The 24013-nt window shown below is 38.0% G+C and overlaps 2 protein-coding genes across 5 annotated transcripts in view; one reads left to right on the forward strand and one right to left on the reverse strand.

Annotated features, from left to right (window-relative positions):
- Nucleotides 1-20056, forward strand: part of rimkla (ribosomal modification protein rimK-like family member A) — a 74472-nt gene extending 54416 nt beyond the window's left edge. For all 4 annotated transcript variants that reach the window (XM_059951894.1, XM_059951893.1, XM_059951895.1 and 1 more), the window contains exons 3-6: nucleotides 4453-4683; nucleotides 5264-5350; nucleotides 8186-8389; nucleotides 13205-20056. In XM_059951894.1, coding sequence (XP_059807877.1) covers nucleotides 4453-4683; nucleotides 5264-5350; nucleotides 8186-8389; nucleotides 13205-13701 — 1019 coding nt within the window. In that variant the 3' untranslated portion in view covers nucleotides 13702-20056. The remainder of the gene's footprint in view (nucleotides 1-4452; nucleotides 4684-5263; nucleotides 5351-8185; nucleotides 8390-13204) is intronic.
- Nucleotides 19113-24013, reverse strand: part of zmynd12 (zinc finger, MYND-type containing 12) — a 29648-nt gene continuing 24747 nt past the window's right edge. The window contains exon 8 of the mRNA XM_059951896.1: nucleotides 19113-22885. Within this exon, the coding sequence (XP_059807879.1) occupies nucleotides 22727-22885 (159 nt within the window). The 3' untranslated portion in view covers nucleotides 19113-22726. The remainder of the gene's footprint in view (nucleotides 22886-24013) is intronic.

Consider the following 24013-nt stretch of genomic DNA (forward strand, 5'->3'; position numbering starts at 1 on the left):
TTGTTACTGTGAATCAGTGCAGCAAAAAACAATAAGATGAAGACCACAACAATTTAAAAATGCATAAAGTAACTTGTATACATTGATTGTATGTACGTAAAATGACACTAGATACAGATGTCTGTACACAAGGGCACTGACAGGAAATGATAAAGTGGTGGTGTTGTGGGTTACTGGGGAAATATAACTACCAGTTCTGGTAGTTGTATTACAGTGGAGAAGCTAGCAGGTTAACAAAATCCACATTGTGGCATGAAAATATTCATGATGGATCCTCAAATTGCTTGCCCTGCTGTACTCACTTTATTCTTATGATTGTGTGGTTAAGTACAGCTCCAGTACTGAATTTAAGTTTGCTGATGACACCACTGTTGGCCAAATCAAAGGTGTATTGGAGGAGGATTAAAAATGTTGTGTGATGCTACAACAACAAACTCTCACTCTCACTCAGTAAAGCCTTAGAGCTGATCATGACTTCAGGAGGAAGGAATGGAAGGTCCAAGAGCCAGTATTCATTAGGTGGATGAAGGTGGAGAGGGATCAGTAGCTTTAAATTCCTTGACGTCAGTACAGTTTATCAGAGAATCTGTTCTGTGACTAGCACATAAGTGTCATCACAAAGTTGGCTTCACACAGCCTTTACTTTCTCAGAAGTTTGTGTAGATTTGGCAGGCTGCTGAAAACTTTGAGAACTTTCTATAGATACACAGTTAAGTGAATCCTGGTTGTATCACAGCCTGGTATGGAAGCACTAAAGCCGGGGAACAGAAGAGGCTACAGAAAGTGGCTGCAAAGCCATCCCCACCATTTTGTACATTTACATGGACTGTTACCTCAAGGAAGCAGCATCCATCAGCAAAGACCCCCAGCATCCAGGCCATGCCCTTTTCTCATTATTGCCATTAGGCAGGAGTTTCAGTAGCTTTAGGTCCCACACCAAATGTTTGAAGAACTTATTCTACAACCATTATGAAGTAATTCTGTGACCTACAGATCACTTTTAAAAACACTTCAACTCAAGTTCTGTGTTTTTATTTGCACAATTTGCTGCCTTTTTCACATTGGTTGTTTGTGTATAGTTTTTTCTAAAATTCTTTTGTATTTTTTCCTGTAATTATCTGCAAAAAATGAATCTCAATGTAGTATATGGTGACATATAAATTTATTTTGAACTTTAAACTTTGACTCAGGAATAATTTTTCCACAGCCTTTTCAAAACCATTTTAGAAATAACTTCTTTTACAATTGTGTGCATAAACTGTGAACCATGTTGCTCCCTGACAGAGAATCAGCATTAGAGCTTTTCTCTAATGGAAAGTTATCTATATGAAAAGTAATTTGATCCTTAAAAGTAACTAGATTTTTCCTCCAAAAGATTAAGACCCATGAGATCCATGGTGAATTGGCCATTTGGATTCAGAACTGGATTGCCCATGGAAGACAAACGGTAGTGGTCAAAGAGACTTACTTGAGTTGAAGGTTTGTGATTAGTGCTGTTCTGCAGGAGTCTGTACTGGGATCTCTGTTGTTTTTAATATATATAAATGACCTGGAGGAAGATGTAAAGATTAGTAGTGTTGTGGATAGCACAGGAGACTGACAAAAGAATATAGCAGAATATAGATCATTCGTAGTTATGGGCAGAGAAGTGGCAAATGGAGCTTAACCCAGACGAATGTGAAGCGTTGCACCTTGGTAGGTCAAATGTAAAGAGACAGTACACTGTTAAGGGCAAGACCCTTAACAGTATTGATGAGCAGAGGGATTTTGCAATCCAAGTTCATAGCTTCCTGAAAGTAGTTAGACAGGTTGATAAGGTGGTTAACAAGACATATGGCATACTTGCTATAATTAGTCAAGGTACTGAGTTCAAAAGTTAGGAAGTTATATTGCTGCTTTATAGAACTCAAATTAGGCCACATCTGGAGTATTGCATACAGTTGTGATTGCCTCCTTACAGGAAGGATGTTAAAGCTTTGGAGAGGGTGCATATGAGGTTTACCAGGATGCTGTCTGGATTAGAGGACATGTGCTACAAGGAGAGGTTAGACAAACTTGGTTTGTATTCTCTGGAGAGGTGGAGGTTGAGGGGAGATCTGATAGGTTTATCAAATTGAGAGGCATAGAGTAGACTGATAGTATCTTTTTCCCATGGTTGAAATAGCCAACATCAGAGGCATGTATCTAAGGTGAGGGGGTAATTTTGAAGGAGATGTGAGGGGCAAGATTTTTACACAGTGGTGGGTGCCTGGTATGCATGTCCTGGGGTGATGGTGGAGGCAGATACATTAGGGACTTCTAAGAGTTGTTTAGGTAAGTGCATGATATGAGGAAAATGGAAGGATATCAGCATTGTAAATGCACAAGAGATTAGTTCATTTGGCCATTTGATTACTAATTTAATTGGGTCGGCAAAACATTGTGTGCTAAAGCACCTGTTCCTGTGCTGTACTGGTCCTTGTGCTGTGTTCTAGATCTTTCAGTTTTGTATTGCATTTTGTTCTTTTTAATGCTGCAATAAATCTAACCAATGCCTTTCCCTTTAATCAAGTGTGGTGTTCATTTACAAAATTTTAATGAAGGGGAATTTGCAATGCAATCTGTTCATTTATCTTCCTGAAGATACTTTTGTTACAACTTAAAATAGCTGACTTTCCTTGCTTTGTTAGTTTATCATAGAAACCGAAAACCTATAGCACAATACAGGCTCTTCGGCCCACAAAACTGTGCTGAATATGTCCTTACCTTAGAACTACTTAGGATTACACATAGTCCTCTATTTTTCAAAGTGCCATGTACTTATCCAGAAGTCTCTTAAAAGACCCTATTGTTTCTTCCTCCACCACAGTTGCTGGCAGCCCATTCCACGCACTCACCACTCTCTGCGTTTTTTTTTAAAAAAAACAACTTACCCCTGACATCTCCTCAGTACCTACTTCCGAGAACCTTAAAACTATGCCCTCTCCTGCTAGCTGTTTCAGCCCTGGGAAAAGCCTCTGACTATCCACACAATCAATGTCTCTTATAATCTTGTATACCTCCATCAGGTTACCTCTCATCCTCTGTCACTCCAAGGAGAAAAGGCCGAGTTCACTCAACCTATTCTTATAAGACATACTCCCCAATCCAGGCAACATCTTTGTAAATCTCTGCACCCTTTCTATGGCTTCCACATCCTTCCTGTAGTGAAGCGACCAGAACTGAGCACAATACTCCAAGTGGGGTCTGACCAGGGTCCTATATAGCTGCAACATTACCTCTTGGCTCTTAAACTCAGTCCCACGGTTGATGAAGGCCAATGCACCATATGCCTTCTTAACCACAGAGTCAACCTGCGTAACAGCTTTGATCAAAGTTCTTTTCTACAGAACCCATCACCTGTGAACTTTTTACTAATCTACTGCAGTTATGATGTGCTGAAATAATGAGTTGAGTGCCAGAGAGATAGCTTAGACATGAAAGCTCCTTGTACTGGGTTTCCACAGGTTACAAAACACCAGACTTGCAGAAATCTTGCAACTTGCAACTTCTTGCATAAAAATTTATAGAAGACTAACAAATAATATTAAACTGCTTCATGGTCTTCGTTGATAGGATACTGTATGTGTTCAAATAATTATGGATAATGGTTAACGTAAGATGGTTGATGGAGTGAATAAATTGTAGGAAGTATATTCAAAGGTTCAAAGGTACATTTAATGTAAGAGAAACGTATACAATATGCATCTTGAAATGCTTTTTCTTTGCAACCATCTGCAAAATCAGAGGAGTGCCCAAAAGACTGAATGACAGTTAAATGTTAGAACCCCAAAGTCTCCCCCCCCCCCCCCGCATGTAAGCGGCTGCGAGCAACAATCCCCCTCCCACAACGGAAAAAATAAAGCGCTCCTGCTACCAGCACTCAAGCATGAGAAAAGCGGTAGCAAAGACACAGATTTGCAGTTACCCTAAAGACTACATTGTTCACCCAATAATTTAACATGCTGCAGGCTCTCTCTCCCGTAATAAGGGAGAAAGAGGTGACTCCATTTTCCAACGAGTGGGGAGAGATAACAAACTACTCGCTGGTTTACGATGTTAAAAGTCTGTTATGTCGCTTTTTTCGAGCTCTGTGCCTGGAGCTTGCAAGGATCCCAGGCACACAGCAGATATTCTGTACAACACTGGGGTTTATGGTTCATTTTTGTATTGTGGGAAAAATCCGATTATGGCCAGTTCTCAGGATTGGACAATCCTTGCATAACCCAAAGATTCTCTGTACCTATTTGCTATTAACCCTGTTTTGCTGTACCTTCTTGGAATTGATTAAGTGATATATTTGAAAACTATATAAAATATATTCATGTTCCTGTGACAGAAACTTTCACAGTCATCTTTTAATAGAATGAAATTATACTGTAACTAAATACTTGTGTAGTGCTATTGATGGTTATTTTCTATTGATCTTTGCAGGACTGCGTATCAAACAGGAGCTGATAACCAGTTACCCTCAGGTGGTGGTGGTAAGAGTTCCCACTCCTTCAGTACAGAATGACAGTGATATAACATTATTGCGCCACCTTGAAAAGATGGGCTGTCGCTTGGCCAATCGACCTCAGGCCATATTGCACTGTGTTAACAAGTTCTGGACGTTCCAGGAACTAGCTGGTCATGGAATACCATTACCTGACACTTTCTCTTATGGTAGGTAGAAATGGATCAGTTTGACTATCCTGCAAGCTTTTAAGCAGTATTTTACTTTGATTGAATTTAATAGATAAATAAACAATTAAAACTCTTTTTGGCACAGAAACACTTTCTGTAATGTAATGCTGTGACTCTAGTATCTACAATAGATGTCACCCTTATTATTCTAAATTTAGAGCACTATAGAAACTATAAATGTGTTTTCTTGCCAAACTTAGTTACCTCCTTTTTGTTATGAAAACTGTATGTCCTACTAGACTTTAAACCAATATTCCTGCTATTTACATCTCTTTGCAAAGAATAAAAGTGGAAGCATTTGGGACCAGAATGCTGGACCTGATTGAGAAGATGGTAGGTGTTTTAGGTCAAATGAAGTAGAGCTAGCAAAAGTCTAGTATAGTTTCAATTTAAGGTGAATTTATAATTTTGTTCATCTTGAGTAAATTGAGTGAAAAGAATGGGGTGGGGAATATTCTCCTTTACACTAACAAGTGGAAAGAGAAAACTGGGGATTAATGAATGCGGTCATGTTCTTGATTGTACAATAACCCATAATTTCTATCTATTTTTACAACAGGTGGTCATGAAAATTTTGCAAAAATGATTGATGAAGCTGAACCTTTGGGATATCCAGTAGTTGTTAAAAACACACGAGGTCATCGAGGTACATACAAATTTCATTTTGCCATTGAGTGTGTAGGCAGTAAAAACTTAGGTTCAAATTTTAGTTTTACTTTTTTATTAATCACTTTCCTTAAGGACAAAAGCCAAAAGGGGTGAAGGAGATTAAATATAGGATATATTTGTGAAGGCTGAATTGTTGAAGTGTCATATCTGTCCCAGCACATATGTATTCTGCCAAGAATCCACAACTGGATTGCATCTTGGTCATTTTATAAATGCAATTTGTGTAGACTCAATTTTAGTTGGAGTAGATCACCAGCAAATAGTACAAAGTGAAATTCTACCAACTGCAAAATTGCCTAAGGCATTTGCATGTTGGGTTTATTTTAGTACAGCTGAAGATATCCCACCAAAAGGTGTACATGAACTGACGCTTTCCTTTGTACACTGCCTTTTACCAATGTAAAAGGCCTCACTCCCATAGTTAGTTTGCTGCTATTTTTGGTACTTAAAGGAACATCCAGTTTACATTGGGGAACTTTTTAACTGACTACAAACTTCTCATACACCTTCCAAAGTCCAGAATTAGCTTCAGTTAAGTGTTTTCTCTGATATTTAACAATGTGGATAATGTTAGCAACACTGGAAGTAGTATTATGCTAACATAACATCGGTCTAGGATAGAGGCCTCTAAGTTAGAGGCAAGGACAAGCCTGTGGGTGAAAAGCTTCATAGGCACAATATCCAGCTTTGATCTCTGTTCATTGCCCTAAGTTTTCAAAGCTGTCATCACCTAGGGTATGTGACCATCAGGCACACTCTCATGTCTGAACTGTTCTCATGAGGGTCAGGGTCACTGAATGTCTACAGGACTTTTTAAAACAGCTGCACATTGCATGGACTTGTACCAAGATCACTTTATTCATGAAGACTTCACCTGCTTTGATTTCAAGAACAGATGGTGTCTTTCAAACTAGTATTTGACAGCATTGCTGGTATTTCATGGAAATCAGAATCAGGCTTAATATCACTGGCATATACAGCTTTCTGCAACTTTTACCAATCCTGTACAGTGGCCCCTCCATACCAGAGAGCGATGCAGCCAGTTAGAATGCTCTCCGTGGTACATTGGTAGAAGTTTAACTAGTGTTTTTGATGACATATCAACTTCTTAAACTCACATTGAAATATAACCGCTGTCGTGCTTTCTATGTAAATGCTTCAATGTATTAGGCCCAGGATAGATCTTCAGAGATGCGGATGTCCAGGAACTTGAAACTGCTCAACCTTTCCCTCTGTGTATATTCACTCGACCTTCCCTTCCTGAAGTCAACAATCATTTCCTTGGTCTTAGTGATATTGAGTGCAAGGCTGTCATTGTGACACCACTCACCCAGCTGATCTATCTTATTTCTATATGCTTGCTTCGCACCTTCTGAAACTCTGCCAACAGTAGTTGTGCCTAGCCACACAATCATGAGTGTAGAGAGAATAGAGCAGTGGGCTAAGCACTCATCGTTCAAATGAACCAGTGTTGATTGTCAGCATGGAGTAGATGTTATTTCCAACCTGCACTGACTGGTCTCCCAGTGAGGAAATCAAGAATCCTGTTGCAGAGGGAGGTATAAAGACCCAGGTTTTGGAGCTTGTTGATTACAATTGAGGGTATGATAGTGTTAAATGCTGAGATATAGTCAGTAGCCTAATATAGGTATTGTATAACTATTATCAAGGTGATGCAAGACTGAGTGCATAGCCAGTGAGGTGGCATACATGTAGACCTATTGTGGCAATAGTCAAATTGCAGCTGGTCCAGGCCCTTGCTTAGGCAGGAATTGATTCTAGCCAAAACCGACCGCTCAAACCACTTCACCACAGTAGATGTGAGTGTCACTCACTGGTGAAGTTTTTTCTCATGTTCCCTTTAAACATTTTATCTTTCATCCTTAAACCATCCTTAAATACTTAAAGCCTTTTACCCTATCTATACCCTTCATAAATTTTGTATATGTCTTATCAAATTTCTCCTTAATATCTGATGCTCCAGGGAATACGGTCCTAACCTATTCAACAATCCCATACAACTCTGGTTCTCAAGTTCAGCAAAATCTTTGTAAGTTTTCTCTATACTCCTTTAATCTTATTGATATCTTTACTGTATGTAAGTGAGCAGAACTGTGCACAATACTCAAAATTTGGCCTCACCAACTTAGCTGCAGTTTGCATCCACTGTAGACTTATTGTGATAGGCAAATTGCAGCAAGTCCAGGTCTTTGCTTAGGCAGGAGTTGATTCAAGCCATCCCCAGCCTCTCAGTGTACTTCATCAGAGTAGATGTGAGTGCAACTGAGCGATTATCATTGAGCAGCTCACCCTGCTGTTGGGCATTGGTATGATTGTTGCACTTTTGAAGCAGGTGGGAACCTCCAACTGCAGCAATGAGAGATTGAAGATCTCCTTGAACAACCCCGCCAGATGGTACACCATCAGGGCCTAACACCTTGTGAAGTTCACCCTCTTGGAAGCTGATGTTAGAACATCAATGGAGACTGAGATCACAGAATCACCAGACGCTGTAGGGATTCACACAGGTGTAGCTTTATGTTCTATTTCAAAACGTGCATGCAGTCAATGACTGCACTCAAAATGCCCATAAGGGCATACATGCAAAACTCAGAACAGGAAAGTTCTTCCACTCCATTAATGTGCAGCTTATTTGGATCATGAAAATAGTTTGCTTATAGAAAATGCTAGTGCCCCTTTTTAAATAAAAAAATAATAAAGCTTATTCTTTATGGTTCTGACAGAAATTGTGCATTGTTACATAGTGGAACAGAATGTAAACAGAGCTTTACTTGTTTGTCATTCCCTTCAGGTAAAGCAGTATTCCTGGCACGAGACAAGCATCATTTATCAGATTTATCTCACCTAATACGACATGATGCTCCGTACCTTTTCCAGAAATATGTAAAGGAATCTCATGGGAAGGATATCCGTGTAGTGATGGTGGGAGGCCGAGTAATTGGTGCGATGTTGCGCTGCTCCACTGATGGAAGAATGCAAAGCAATTGTTCACTAGGTGAGATTTTGCACTTAGAAGTCTTACTTGAAAACTTGTGGCTCCTCCAGAATCTCTGTTAATAAAGTCAGTAGAGAATTATTTATACAAACTTTAATTCCCAACTTTGATGTGAGTTAAGATGGGAAAAGTTGAGGCATATAATCACAAAATAAAAGCTGTCCACAATTAAATCTGATTTGATTTCTAATCACTGTTTTCACAGAACTAAAGTGATAGTGTGGGGGAAGGGCTGGGAGGCGAAGAGAGCAGATATTCTTGCCCTTATCTTGGCTTTTGGGTCTAGAGGCAATGGCAGAATTGGGTCTAAATCCATAGTAAATGGAAATTGCTGGGATGCAACTCATCAAACTGATTGCCCACTGTAAAAATACTACATGTTAGCAGTGACAAACAAACAAAACTCTGCAGATGATGGAAATCCTAGCAACATATGCAGGTTGCTGAAAGAAGTTGGCAAGCCAGGCAACATCTGTGGAAAAGAGTAAACAGTCGACATTTCGGGCCAAGACCCTTCGGCAGGACTGGAGAGAAAAAAACTGAGGAGTAGCTTTAAAAAGATAGGGGGAGGGGGGAAGAGAAACAAGATGATAGGTGAAACCTGAAGGGGAGGGATGAAATAAAGAGCTGGAAAGTTGATTGGTGAAAGAGACAGAAGACCATGGAAGAAAGAAAAGGGGGGCAGGAGCACCAGAGGGAGGTGATGGATGGGCAAGGAGATGAGGTGAGAGAGGGAAAAGGGGATGGGGATTGGTGTGGGGAGAAGGTGGGTTCTCCTCCAACCTGAGTGGAGGCCACGACTGACGTCAGAATGGGAAGTAGAATAAAACTGCATGGCCACTGGAAGATCCCACTTTTTCTGATAGACGGAGTGTAGGTGCTAGTGAAGCAGCCTCCCAATCTACGGTGGGTCTCACCGATACGCACCAGGAGCTCTGCATACAGTAGATGACTCTAACAGACTGAGGTGAAATGTCACCTCACCTAGAAGGACTGTTTGGGGCCCGGGCTGTTAGTGAGGGAAGAGGTGCAGGGGTAGGTGTAACACTTGTTCTGCTTGGAAGGATAATTGCCAGGAAGGAGATCAGTGTGGAGGGACAAATAGACAAGGGAGTTGCATAAAGGTTCTGCAGAAAGTTGGGGGCGGGGAGGAAAAGATGTGCTTGATGGTGGTCACCTGTTGGAGGTGGCAGATTCCTCTTTCTCCAGCCCTCTATCTCCTTCACCAATTGACTTCCCAGTTCTTTACTTCACCCCTCCCCACTCCCGGTTTCACCTTTCACCAACTACCTTGTATTTCTTCTGTGCCTGATCGAAGAGCTCTTCTTGATGAGACTATCTTTAGTAGGAATTCTGTCTATTAACATCTCACACCATGCGCAAAGCAACTTGCAAATTTACCCCTATTCCCAAACTAAAATATTTTAAAGTAACTGTAGTTTGAAGTGCACATTTGTAAAATAATAATATCTGGATAATTTAATTTCCCTTCAAATGCATTATTTGATTTTGCTGCTAGACATTTTTAATAAATTTCAACAGATTGTCTCCATTACTATTAAAAGCCAGAACTGGATGAAATGTACAGGATAACACTAAGGGGCAGAGGGAAAATCATCCATTTGTTGTATTGTGAAAACAAGGAATTACAAATTGAAGATTCTAATTATGCCTACAGATGTTGCTAGTTTTCTGCTGGCAATGTTAGCCGATTCATTACTGTTCATAACAAACTCAACAGCTTCTGGTCAGGAGTAGAGTTATAAAAAGATTCCAGGTCACAATAGGATTTCATTCCTGAAAAATGTTCATAATTAAAACTGGTTGGGAGTTGGAAGTGAACAAAGCATGTGAAAAAGGATCACAGATGTATTTGTGACAATAAAACAGAAGGTACAGGAAGAGTAGCCGCCAGACTCAAGAGTGTGCAAGTCGGTCTGTTCAGCTTGACCCTATCCCTTGAAAGGGAGAGCAGATTTAAAATGCCCTGTCCCTGGGGCAGTGGCCAGAAAATCGATCCCATCCTTCCTGTTGATTTCCGTAATGCTCATTTGTATGTACAAGGTGTCCAAAAGTAAGCTGTCTGTAATGCAGGGAGGGCCTGTGTTTGCATATAGTTTGTGTTGAGCTCCATTCAGAACTCCTGTGATCAAAAAGGCTTTGGGCAAAATCAGTGGTTGCACTGTTAAGTTTTGGTGATGTCCGTATTGCAACTTCAGGATAATGACTACCTCTAGCAAGAACAGGCAAAGCCAACTTCCACTGAACTTTAAAAGCACAATCATCAATATCTTAAGGAGCATCAGTGAGCACAGTTTGATTGATCAAGCATAGACTAGAAGCTATTGACTTGGTAATAAATAGCTTGTCTGGTAATCCATGAGCTTCTGTACTTAAAAGGTTCACGTGAGGTTTATGAACCCATTTGTCTGGATGGGTGTGGTCATAACAGCACTCAATGAGCTCAACCATATCAAGGCAACAGTTAGCTTTTCTTTTGTCCCTCTTGGTAAACATGATATCCAGCTTATGCACCATCTTGTGATCGCAAGACCCTGTTGGACATTGTTAATGTGGAATGCTGCAAATCCAATTCATCGGGGCAGACATCGGGGAACCTGCGTGGCATTGATTGCAGGAGAGAGATGTCGGAGTTGCTGCACTTCACCAGAGGTGGTGTGGCGCAGCGTGCAAGCTGGAGTCGGTCCCCAATGTTCACTCGGCAGAAGACGAGCTGTATTGTGGTCGACACAGATTTCTGCAACATTCATGGACTCAGGGGCTTGGACTTTTTTTTGTGTGACTGTATTTATTTATATCTTGCATGTGTTTGCTATCTTAAATGTGCCTTGTGCTGTGTGTGACTATCGGTACTGTGTTTTGCACCTTGGCCCTGAAGTAATGCAGTTTCATTTGGCTATATTCATGTATGGTTGAATAAAAATTAAACTTGAACTTGAAATGGCATATACAATGACAGAAATTTGGTTATATCAGCAGCCTCTCCTCTTGACATTTAAGAAGGACAAAACTGCAAAACAATGAGCTCAATATCTCCATGTTTTCATTGTAAATCTTACATTAATGCTGCCTTTGACATATATTGCCATTTAAAAAGAATATTCTGAAATTCACTGTCTTGCAGCACTGTGGGAGTAGCTGCATGAGGAGGTCAATAGTGGTTTTAGAACATGGCCCAATTTGAGAATGGTTTGTATTTTTGTTTGAATGGTTTGGTGAAGAAAAACCAGAGATGAATAGATGCATGAATTGGCTATTTGGCTTGTAGTTGCACACCAAGCAATAAGATCATAGCCGATGTTTTACTTCAGCAACACTCTTCACCATATCTCTTAAGTCTTCAATATCCAAGAATTTATCTGTCTTTGCCTTGAGTGTCCTCCACAAATCAGATTTTACAACCTTTTTGGATAAAGAATTATAAACATTTACTAAGCTCAATGAAAAATTTCTTATTTGTCTTGAATGGGCTGCTTTTTTATCTTGATGGGTTCTTGATACTACAACCATGAAAACTATCATCCCTGCATCTACCTAGTCCGGGTTCCGTGAACTGTTTCATATTTTAATAAGTTTTTTTTGCTGACTCTACAGAATATAGGCACATCTTATTTAACCTCTCCCTTTAAGACAAACCTTTGCCCTGGAGTCAGTCTAAGAAATCTTGTGCTTGTTTTGTCACAAGTGCAAAGTTCCATGTGTAGGGAGACTAGAGCTGTTTATGGTATTTCAGTATAATCATACCAGGACCACAATTGTCGTAAGGTGTCACCATGTTGTATTCAAATTGACTTGCAGCAAAAGCCAACGTGATATTTGATCCCTTGTTACATTCTACCATCAAAAAATGATTTATGTAAGTGAGCACAAAATGTAAACGTTGGCATTTGGTATTAGGAATAAAGTAATGACTTTAATCCAAGATTTGTGGAATTGATATAGTGTATGCTGATTAAATTTATTATCTGAGACCCTGTGAGGCCACCGTCAAGGTCAACCATGGATGTTGCATTCTAGCTATCTAGATGTGCAAGCCTGGTCAGTACAATATGGAGAGAAAGCTTCTGCCCATGTAGCAATCTCCCCTTCTCCACACATCTGATGAATCCAAAGGAACGGCAGAGACCGATACAGTTTGGCACCAGCAGCATTGCAGGAGTTGCCAGTCAGTGTCGAACTCAACATAAGGCTGCCTTAGGGACTCCAGCTCCAGGTTTTTTCCCTTGGGGTTTATTCTCAAACCCTTCCCCATGAGTGGGTATAGCCACAAGGCAGTGGAGCTTTGAGATCAGAGTTTTCCTCCTTGATGAACTGCCAACCATGACTGACAAGCCCCATCTGGCTGAAGTTATGGGATTTAAGGTGCTAGTAACTCGCCTTTTCCCCTTCTCCTCTCAGTAGAATAATTCCACCGGGCTTAGTAGCTAAACCGTACGTGAAGGCCAGGAGCTGGACTTGTTTGTGAGTGGCTATTTGAGGCATATGACATTGTGAACATTTAATATGTGAACATTTAATAGATAGTGGGAGCTTGTTCCATTACCTCCACCAGCTATATCAACCTTGAGAAACTATCTTGAGACCCACACACTGCCTCTAGATAAGCTCAAATTAAAATAATCTTGGACTAGAAGTCTGAATTTTAATTTTGCAGCACAGAATCTAGTTAGAGGCTTCATGTAGAAAACAATTGTTTCATGAGTAACCATGTACAAATAGTCTTTCTCTTTGTTAATACTGTTAATAATTATCATTTCTTTGAGTTCTGAACTGATGTTTTTTTTTGTTTGACAGGAGGTGTTGGTGTGCTGTACCAGTTGAGTGAGCAGGGCAAGCAGTTGGCAATCCAGGTTTCCAATATTTTGGGCATGGACATTTGCGGTATTGATCTGCTCAGAAAAGATGATGGTTCATTTGTAGTGTGTGAAGCCAATGCAAATGTAGGTTTCAAAGCCTTTGACAAAGCTTGCAATTTGGATGTAAGTAGTATCATAGCGGACTATGCCCTGTCGCTACTGCCAAGCAGACTGACCAGGAAAATGTCACTTCTTTCTGTAGTTTCTAGTGCTAGTGAAACAAGTGAGCCAGAGGTGGGGGCTCCTGCTAGCTCCGTCCCAGAGAGTGTATTCACTATGAGTGTGGGATCGAGCTCCAGCGAGAGTGACCCTGAAATAGTGGAGGTCAGGGATACTGACACTACTGTTTCCAGGTCCATGCACACTGTACTGCCTGAGCCAGGCTACAACATGAACAATCTCATAAATACTGAAATTAAAATATTGAGTGAGTGAAAAGAGGAAGCTCTACTAACAGGTATAAACAGAAGTGCTTTCCTAGCTCAGCTGGATGAAAAGGATAAAGAATTATCTAAAAGGATGTGATGTAATTTTTTTTCTTGCCTTTTAACTATTAAGTCTGAATTTGTGCATAACCCTGATTGATTACAACCATCAATCCACTCCAGGTGGGTTATCGTGTCTTGATGCCATTGGGGTTGGTGGAAGTATTTGTTATCCACGACCTTTAAACTTAAATCAGTAACACAATAGGATGATTGATTAAAAGACATTGCCTTGCAATAAGAAGGTAATTGGTTAATGTCTTAAAGGCAGATACCAGTTAATGTTGTGGGGGGAAAGCCTTCATCAGTTCTAGTTGGGAAATGCATTGCCTCTACTTGACATCTCCCTATGTTGGCATGGTTGAATTTCTACATTTTGAGTCAATCTCTTACCTCTGTACAATGAACTGCCCTTCTATGTTATTTTCCTTTCCTTAGATTAGGTAATTTTCATGTTCCTTGTTTTCTGTTTGCTATATTAGCAGAGCTACTTGATAAAATCTGCCTATACAGAACATTTTTCAGGAATTTTGGTGGGAACAGTTCAAGCTTGTTGTGCTAATTAACAAATCTGACATTATACTGACAGTATACTGGAGCATGTAGTCACTTATAAACTTGTGTTTCAGTTGGCTTCAAAACAAATTAAGGATGATGGGGAAAAATTACAGCACACACCAAATATAATACAAACTGCAATTTTGATTCTTCCACTCATTAAACAGAAGATTTTTAAATTGTAGGGTTAAAATATTCAGAAAATAGAATCTTGCAGAAAATTAGAGAATTTAATTGGTAGTGTGAAAAACTACATGGTTAATCATCTGATAATCTGAATAGATTTTGGAGTTTGGAATATGATGTCTGCCAGGCAAATTAATGGATAAGGGAGGTTATGTTGATATGAGACTAGAAACAATGGGAAAATAAGTTGCTTGGAAGAAGTTTCCCTTTGTTTTAATGTGAGAGTATCTTAGTGGAGATTCAGTTATGAGATCAATAAATTCTTCATTTTTATCAACTCAATTGATTAATTTGTAACTCCATACAAACAATCTTAGGCATAACATGGAAATAAATGGGTTTTGTAGTCTCATTCTTTGACAATGTCCTTTTGCTTCACGAGTAACTAAGTTGATATGTGGTATGAAGCCCGTGTTTTCAATCATTTTAATTTTGCTTCCCAACACTTATACCAGCATTACAGTTTAAAATGAACATAAACTAGTTGTCCCATTTGAACTATTGTCTCCAATATTTTTACCCTGTTTATTATTGTGCATTATGCTGAAATGTAAAATGCTTATCTGCATAGTAACCAGCTGATTTAACAGGTGAAGTCCACAAGGCGCCATATACACACACATACATAGTATCTCAAAGCTAATAGGAATTCAAAAATCATTTTACATAATTCAAAATCACAAATTTGATGTTTATATGCCAAAATACCACTATCTGTTAGATAGGTAATATCCACAAAATTTGTGATTATAGAGAGATGGACTGGATTATCTCAGATATATCAGAAGCCAGCTGCAAAGATGGTCATTGAGCCTCTGTTGTAAAAAGATAGTGTCTGTATTTATGAATTATAGATTCCAATATGATTAATACATTAGCATTATATTGTGCTTTTTGAGTTTCAGAAATTAGTGAGTTTGAGTGCACATTACTGATTGTGTGTCTTTTGGAGTATAAATGTCAGCAAGCATAAAAAATTTATTTAGAAATACTAGAGATTCAAAAATAGTTCAAATATAAGCTTTTATCATCATCACTGTTGTAAATACTTAAAAGCCATCATCTTATCTAGCTATTGCATAATAAAAAATCAAGTAAAATGGCTCCATTAAGTGGCAATTAGTAGGTGGGATTAACTGCATACTAACCACATTAATGGATTAAATATACCAATTTTTAAAAAATGACAATGTAGTATTAAAAATAATTATTACATTGGGATTGAAGTAACCTGATTTGGCCATAGGATTTGTTCATTTGCTGAATTTTGGCCTATTGCCCAAAGAAATTGGCTTGAGATGCTGAAAAGAAACCAGATCTCTAAATGTAATAGAAGTATTACTGTATACAGGACTCACTATGATTGCATGCTCCACAATAAGCTGCACATGTATCTCACAAATGCTTACATATTAACGCAAACATGGTGTTAGGCACTCTGCACCATTGCTATCCAAGAAAGCTCGGAAGTAGTTTGTTGATCTGTGAGTAATTAAAGCAGTAAAAGACAGGTTCTGACTGCAGTGATGGGTACATGAAGACCATAATGATTTGTGTCTGCACAACAGCTATGTTTTATTTAATTAATTCCTTCTGGGAGAACTGCATTTACCCAACATATAGAGAGAAAGTGGTGAAGATGCTTGGCAGGACACACATAATCTATGGAACGAGATAAACAGAGATACCATTTTAGATCTATTTTTCTTGCATGTAGCATTTTCTGTTTTTATTCTGATTTTCAGAAGCTAGTTCTTTTTGCAGATGTATTATATATAATTCAATTAACTTGAAAATTATTGCAGTTTTAAAGGAGCTGAAAGATTTGCACCAATATTTCCTTGAAGTAATTGTCTTTTTCAGATGGTTTGTGAATATTTACTTCTATAAAGTATATAATGTACTGCAATTTTTAAACATCATCTATTTTGGAAAATATCTCAAATTCCAGGCGTTACTTTCAAATAATAATCTGACTACTTCAACTCTTCTCCAGCTCCCGCTTTTCAATAAATATTAACAATTCTTGGAAACATTTCAGCTGCATTAAGGAGTAAAAAAGGACCTACTTCATGCAGTTAAACATTGACTAAAAATCTTAAATATTTTTGCATACAATTTCTTGACAACTAAAGACATAAATACATCACTTTGACTTTGGTGTGCCTGGTCTAGAGGGACAAGGGAACTAATCTCCAGGAGGAAGTATAAACAGTACCAAAAAATTAAAACAGATTTGGTTCTTATTTCCAGTAGTGTTTGTAATATTCTGGTTTTGACTCCAAGTCATAAAGCCTACTAATGTTTGCTACTCAAACTTGCCTTTGAAGTGCCTGAGAGTCACCAAGTATAACTGTCACCTAATCTTTACCGAAGTAAAAACAAAGGAGAAGATGCAATTGTTTTTTGCACTTTTCTGAATGCTTTCAACAACAAACAGAAAATTCTGTGCAGTTAACATTTATTGCACAAACAATATACTTTCACAATCCTCACATTTTTTTCTAACAACATGGGTTAGCCTTGATGTTTTATCTAAAGAAATTCCTTGATTTCTCTGTACAAGTGATATTTTAAGAATGACAAGGTTTTAATCTAGATTAAATTGTAACTGGAAAAAAGAAGGCACATTTTCACATGCACTGTTAATGACTTTTTCTTTTTCTCTGTGTTCTCTTTGAATTGTGCCCTTGTGAAATTATGCATCTGTACAAAGGTGGCTTTAAATTTGGAATTTTCTGTCATCTTTGTGAACATCTAAAATTTGGGTAAATGAGTGGGGGAGTGTCTTAATGTTATTGAGGGAGAGACGTAACTAATGGAGCACATACGGTTTTTATGTGAAATTGGAGAGTTCTAAACTGATAGAAAATTACATACAAGTAGAGATGGTTTGCAATTTCAGAGCATTTAAGGGAATGAAGGGCCTCTCTGTTTGCACAAATAAGTCCTGAAAAATTTAGTGTAATTAACTCTGGCAACTGAAGAGTGACAATTTTTTTTTTAAAAACAGTAGTTCAGCATGAAAATGGTGATAAGGAAGCAACAGGAGTGTTTTTGATGCACTGCCCCATCTCTTTCAGTAACTTAAAATATTAAAGTTTTTACTTAGTAATACTGTGACAAGTTGCATATGCAATGGTTTGCACAGTGGAAGTATCCTGGTTAAAATAAGACATTAACACTTGAGTGAACCTGTGAGATAATTCATGATATGCAGTTAGCTGTTGAGCAAATCTAAAATTTAAATTGATTTTACTTTTATAATCTGCTAATGGTGATTTTAAACAAAAATTAAACATTGCAAGCTATACACTTGTGGAATTTTTTACAGATGTGTATTTCTTTACTTGCACAATGTTCCCTTCTATGGATTGTGTTCTGAACGTAAACAACAAACAAGGGTCATGTAGTTGCTAACCCAGTGCAATGTAGTTATCAGAAATAATTGGAGGAAACAAATAAGGACACGATAATAACTTTAGTTATGAGATCCACCACTCTGTACCAAAAATACTAAAATGTTGCACAATATTTAGATGGGAGACGCTGGCAGAAAATATATCCTTTCATTCTAATTTGGTTTGAGATGTGAGCACTGGAACAGAAATATTATTACCGATCTTTAGCACTTGCAACACCTTCAGAGGATTTCTTTAACATAATCCTTGAAATTGTAAGTGGGTGTTCTAGGATCGGCATGATAGAACAGGCAGAGAAATAAAGCGGGGGGAAAAAACCTGGAATTCCTGATTTAGTGTTGAATCACATTCCAACACCTGTCACTTTGCACTAGCAGACTTCAGAGCAGTTCATTTTAGAGTGTGAAACTGAGACAACTATGCCAATCCTGATACTTGGGTGTGTTTCCAGATCAACTGAGGGAGAGCAGGAGTGGAAACCCTGTCTTATTCTTCGGGCATAAATAATATGTTATGCATATTTACGTAGGTAGGAATTAAATCATTTGTATTTAAGAGAAAAATGTATTTGAACATCTGAAAATGAGTTTATGCTTTTACAGCTTATTTCATAAAGTGTTCTTTAAACATTGGGGTAGGAATGGGAGGGAAAGGTATGAAAATGTACACTGTATGAATAAGCTGTAAGTGTTCTGATGCACTGAACTGTACAGCTATGAAGTTGAATTTATTGATGGTTTTACTAACTGCTTTTCTCTGTAGAGCATTGTTTAGAGCAAAATTGTTTTTTTGTGAAAGTATGCCTGCATGCTAGACTGGGTGCCTTGCTCAAATGTGATTGATGCAGTAGTCAGAAGGCCACAAATAAGATAGGGTATAAGGCATTTGCACAACCAGGTATCCTTGACAACATTAGGAAAATAATTGAGGCAGTTTTACATATCAATTCTTGATGATTTTGTGTAAATTACTTTTACTGGAGATAGCTTGGGAGATGTGCATTACACTTGTTTTCAGTCATCCTTGTTGGGATAAGTTAGCACCATTTCCATTCTGGTCAATGTATTGTGAAAAGTAACCCACTACTTTTTTCTTTTTGGGTAAACTACAGTAAGCTAAAAGGTGATGCAGTTTATTATTTTCAGAATGTATATCCTTGATTTTACATTGCACTTGCAACATGGTTTGTGATTTAGGATCTGCCAGTAGTGGAATGTGCAATTACCTTGTCTTCAGGATCAAACAGCCAGGAGTTGTAAAAGTGACTGTGGCATTCAAATAGTGCAAAATAAAATTAGAGTATGCATTCTGTTCAGATAATCTATTAGACCCTTGGGCTGCAGTTCTGAATGGTGTAATAATGATTTGCACCAAAAGGACCTTGTATATAAGTTGTGAATTTTTATAAACCTAAATTTGTAGCTTTTTTTTTATCTTGTCCAACTGGCAGCTAGAATTTGAAAATTTATAAATGCGTAAATTTTTCATCTTTTTTCACAGAAAATGATATTTTATAAATTTAAACTTTTTAAAAAACATTTTTACTTTTTAATAAATATTGTTCTACTTGTGATTTGTCATTTGAATATGAAACTAAAATAGAAAATGTTCCACTTGTAGACCTGGTGCTACTTTATGTGCTACTTGCGCCGCTTTGTTGTACAGCTTTTTTGTTGACATCTGAGTAACTGCAGCCCAAAGGTATAATAAAACATATTAACTCATTTTATGATTTTGATTCTGATGATATGAGTGATATCCTTTGCCATAAATGCAAACTATCCTTTTGCTTTTGCCATGAAGAAACAAACTCTTCTCTATTTTGGTCTTTTTTGGCAGTCATCTATTACAACAGTGGGTTACTAATTTATTTTTGCATTCCGTGTGTGTGTGTGTGTGAAAGAGAGAGAGAGCGCATATGTATGTTTTTTTGTGATTTGTAAAGATGTGAAGAGTGTGGTTAAATGGTAAGTGGTTGACTTGCATTATTTGAAAATTTGAAGGACTAATGAAATTGAGAATACTTGGTAGTGGGTTCATGAACATTTGAATGGAAGTAAACTGAATTCTTGAAATCAGTATTGTACTTTCCTTCCTATGTGTATGTGAATTTTTAACAATAAACCAACTGGAGTTTTACTACGTTTGTAGATGGATAAATGGTTGTGATGTGAACTACACAAATGACAGAAAACATGATAACATTTACTTTCACATTCTTAGAATATTCTTGTCTTTTAAGATTCAGATTAAAAGCAAGCACTTCAAACAATACATGATAGAATAACAGGATACCTCTATTTAGATGCTACTCTTAAAATGGAAAAAATGTGCAGGGTATATAATTTCAGCAGAATACTAAAAGGGCCTTAAATATGTTGCTTACCCCTTCCTCCCCCATTTCACCCCTTGTGGTTTTGGCAGTAGCATGATTACATTCTGAACCACTATTACACCATGCATTTCTTTTGGCCTCTATGGAACTAAATAGTTGTGCAAGGTCCACAAGGTAGTGAATATTAAAAAAAATAAATCCATATTCTTTGAGTTAAACATTAATAATAAAAACTGTAATATTATATTTGTTAAGCAACACCACACTATAGATCCAAGTTTGTGCGCTTTTCTTCCCCCAAAGAATGTTAGTCATCTATCAACCTAGACCATTTTGCAGTTATCACTTTGGAGCTTACAGAATGTTTTATGGATCTAGCAGTTTTTAAAACTCCCTCAAGTGATATTTAAATAACTAGTTGAAAAGTCACAGCTGTAGTATTAGTTACATTGATCATGATTTAAAATTTGTTTCAAATTTTCTAGAATGTAATAAAATGATTCACAGAAACTAACATTTATTAAGCTGTGTATTTTCCAACAATTGAGCCATAAACGGTTACATTGTGCACTGATGTATTATACTACAGTGAAACAACCTTTTTGAAAACATATTGCTAAGAATTTGTAAAATTTCAACATTTAACCACTCATTGCACTTAGAAGTTGGTTTTGGATTTTCATTGGTTTTGTACGCCACAACTGCCTTCAGAACCAGTGTTCTTTGCTTTCTACTTGTAAATTTTGACAATGATTTATTGGATATCATGGGTGGGATTTTGGTCATTTTTGACCAGAAAAACCATGTGGACTAACAGAAGTGCCCAGCTCTTAGATTTGTACATCGTGGCCCATCAAGTGCCCATCCTGGTACTTTATAAACTGAGATTCTGGCTCTCCCAGCCTCGAAGACATCAAGTTCCAGATTCCCATAAAATTTAATTCCTTTAATCATAGAGATGGCCTTTATTTTTGGCATTTTTAAAAATAGCACCAAAGACAAGAAAATCTGCAAACATTGGAAATCCAAGCAACACACACAAAATGATGGAGGAACTTGGCAGACCAGGGAGTGTCCATGGAAAAGCGTAAACAGCTGACATTTTGGGCTGAAACCTTCACCAGGACTGGAAAAAAGGATGAGGAATTAATAGGGCTGTTGCTTGCTTCATCCTATGAATTAATGCTGGGAAAAAAAAAGATGCTGTGTTCATTGAGAAACATTGTTAAAGTGAGTGGCTGGAGACATGGGCATGATGACTCTAGGGGTAGAGCCAGTCTTGGAATTATTTAGTAGACTGAAGGATATTGGGCACGTTTGGCTATTTTATCCTCCTGATTCAAGGTCTTAATCTGTAGCCTGTTTTTAGTTTGTTCATGTAGACATTGTTTTAAACAACAAGATCTCAGCTTCCACAGTTCTTTAAGTTCCAAATCCTCTGAGGATATTACAGAGGATATTAATCCTCTGGGGATAAGTTCCAAATCCCCAGAGCTCTAGTTCTTTTTTTAGTGTAACACCCCATCCCACTCCATAATCTTAATGATCTTAAATGTATGCTCTTCGTATTTGCCCTGCCTAGACCTCTCAATATTTTGTCTTTTCTAAATCTGCCTTGTGCCTCCCTTGACCAAAAGAAACAAGTTGACATGGTGGGACTGGGAGGAACATAGCTCAGTGCACATCCACAACACTGGTCAAGTACATTATCCTTCTAAGTGTACAAGATATTGGTATGTAGTGTAGAGGTTATACTCACCTCTGTCTTTACTGTTACACAGTTGCCTTTATTGAAATACCAAATATAACAGATAACAATAGAAATAAATGTAGATTCTGTTCTGTTTCTAACAGTGCTTAGTAACTTTTATTCTGGTATGCTTGTCATTATTAAGTGTTGGTGCTACCTTTTTGATAAATCTGCACTGCCACTTTACAATGGTGGAAAACCCCTGCTGTGTTAGGTTGCTCTCCACTAGTTCATCTGCTATTTGCAGTTTTTGATCAATTTTGGGTTGGATTTCAGATTTCCAAAACCGGGGAATTATTTTGGTGTCAACCAAGATGGTTAGTCATTTTCTGTATTCCTAACTCTGTATTCCTACCCCACCACTCCCATTCACGAGGACTTTTATGCTATGCATAACACAGTTGATGTATTAACACAAAACACTGACTTGTACAGTAGTTGTGATAGCATTGTGAAACATTTGGTGTTTTATAAATACATGGCTGTGGGGTTGACTCATTTATTTTGTATGATACTGGCTTTTAACTGCCGCAGGTAATGCTCACAATCTCATTTGCTGTAATATTTTGTTCAAGAAACACAAAGATAGTTTTCTGTTTTTATTAATATATTGCCAAAATATTGGAAAGTCTCAGTCCCCTTCCATGTGGGTGTTTGAAAATGTAACCACATCTCCATTTTGGCATTCAAAATTAATAACCTGACATAATAATATAGCAATTTTTTAGCACGAGTTAGCCCAATCATAAGGAGACGGTCCCTTTCCACCAGGATATGACAGTGCTTTTTTAGCCATTGTGAGAAGATGTTGGATTGTTGCAATCTCTTTTTTGTGTACAAACATCTTGTTGTCTTCCAAAGCCAGTTCCCCATATTCAATTGCCTGCAACAAGCCATGAGACCATTAAATGAAGATACATAAATAGCCTTTGATTAACACAGAAATTTTTCTGTTCTTTATTACCCTACAGGAATCTTGTGCAAGAGGCCATACAACCTCAAATCTACACTACAAGATCACAGACTTCCACCTTTCACTCCATCCTAAATCTTGACTTCAAAGCTGTATTGATCCCAGCTTTAAACACAATCCTTTCAAACAATTCAAAGAAAATCAGAATATTTCAAGTGAAGACCCCCCCCCCCCCCAAGAACCTAACAGAAACACATGGGTCCAGATACTTCTTTTTCCCTGAAAGTCGCCACACAGGAAGGGTAGGGTGATGAAAAAGGTACAGTAGTAGGTTTACCATCATCGTTGAGGTATTGAGTACAAGAATTGGAAAGTCATGTTATAACTTGTACAGTGCCATAGGTATTGGTGCTGAATATGTTGGACTTGAGTTATAAGGAGAGACTGGATGGGCTGAGATGTACTTTTACTGGAGTGGATGAAGCTTGGAGGATGACCATCCAAGTATATAAATCATGAGGAGCATAAGTAAGTGGATTATCACAGTCTTATTAAAAGGTACGGAACTAGACATAATTTTAAACTGAAAGGGGATCGTTTAAAAGTGACCTGAGGGGCAATTTTTCCCATACAGAGGGTGGAATGAGCTACCAGAGGAAGTTGCAGATGAGGATCCAGTTACAATATTTAAAAAGCCATTTGGACAGGTACATAGTTTGGTAAGGCTTAGAGCAGGGGTTCCCAACCTTTTTTTAATGCCAGAGAACAATACCATTAAGTAAGGAGTACATAGATCGCAGGTTGGGGAAACCCCTGGCTTAGTGATATTTTCAAAGGTAGGCAGTTGGACAAGTCGGGATAGATAGTAAGGTGGGATATAGGCGAGTTGGAACCAAGGGTCTGTTTCTGTGCTTATCCAAATAGCATTCCAGCCACCCATTCATGCATTTTTTATCTGCACTCTATTCCAGCTGAAACCTAAGTATACATTGGGTCGGGCATCCAATGGAAAGTTCTTGGTTCTATCCTTTCTATAGAGTGAAAATGAAAGACCATCCTTGTAGCATTATTTCACCCAATCTATTAATTTTATCTACA

This window comes from Hypanus sabinus, chromosome 27 (assembly GCF_030144855.1).
Source record: "Hypanus sabinus isolate sHypSab1 chromosome 27, sHypSab1.hap1, whole genome shotgun sequence".
NCBI classification, from domain to species: Eukaryota; Metazoa; Chordata; class Chondrichthyes; order Myliobatiformes; family Dasyatidae; genus Hypanus; species Hypanus sabinus.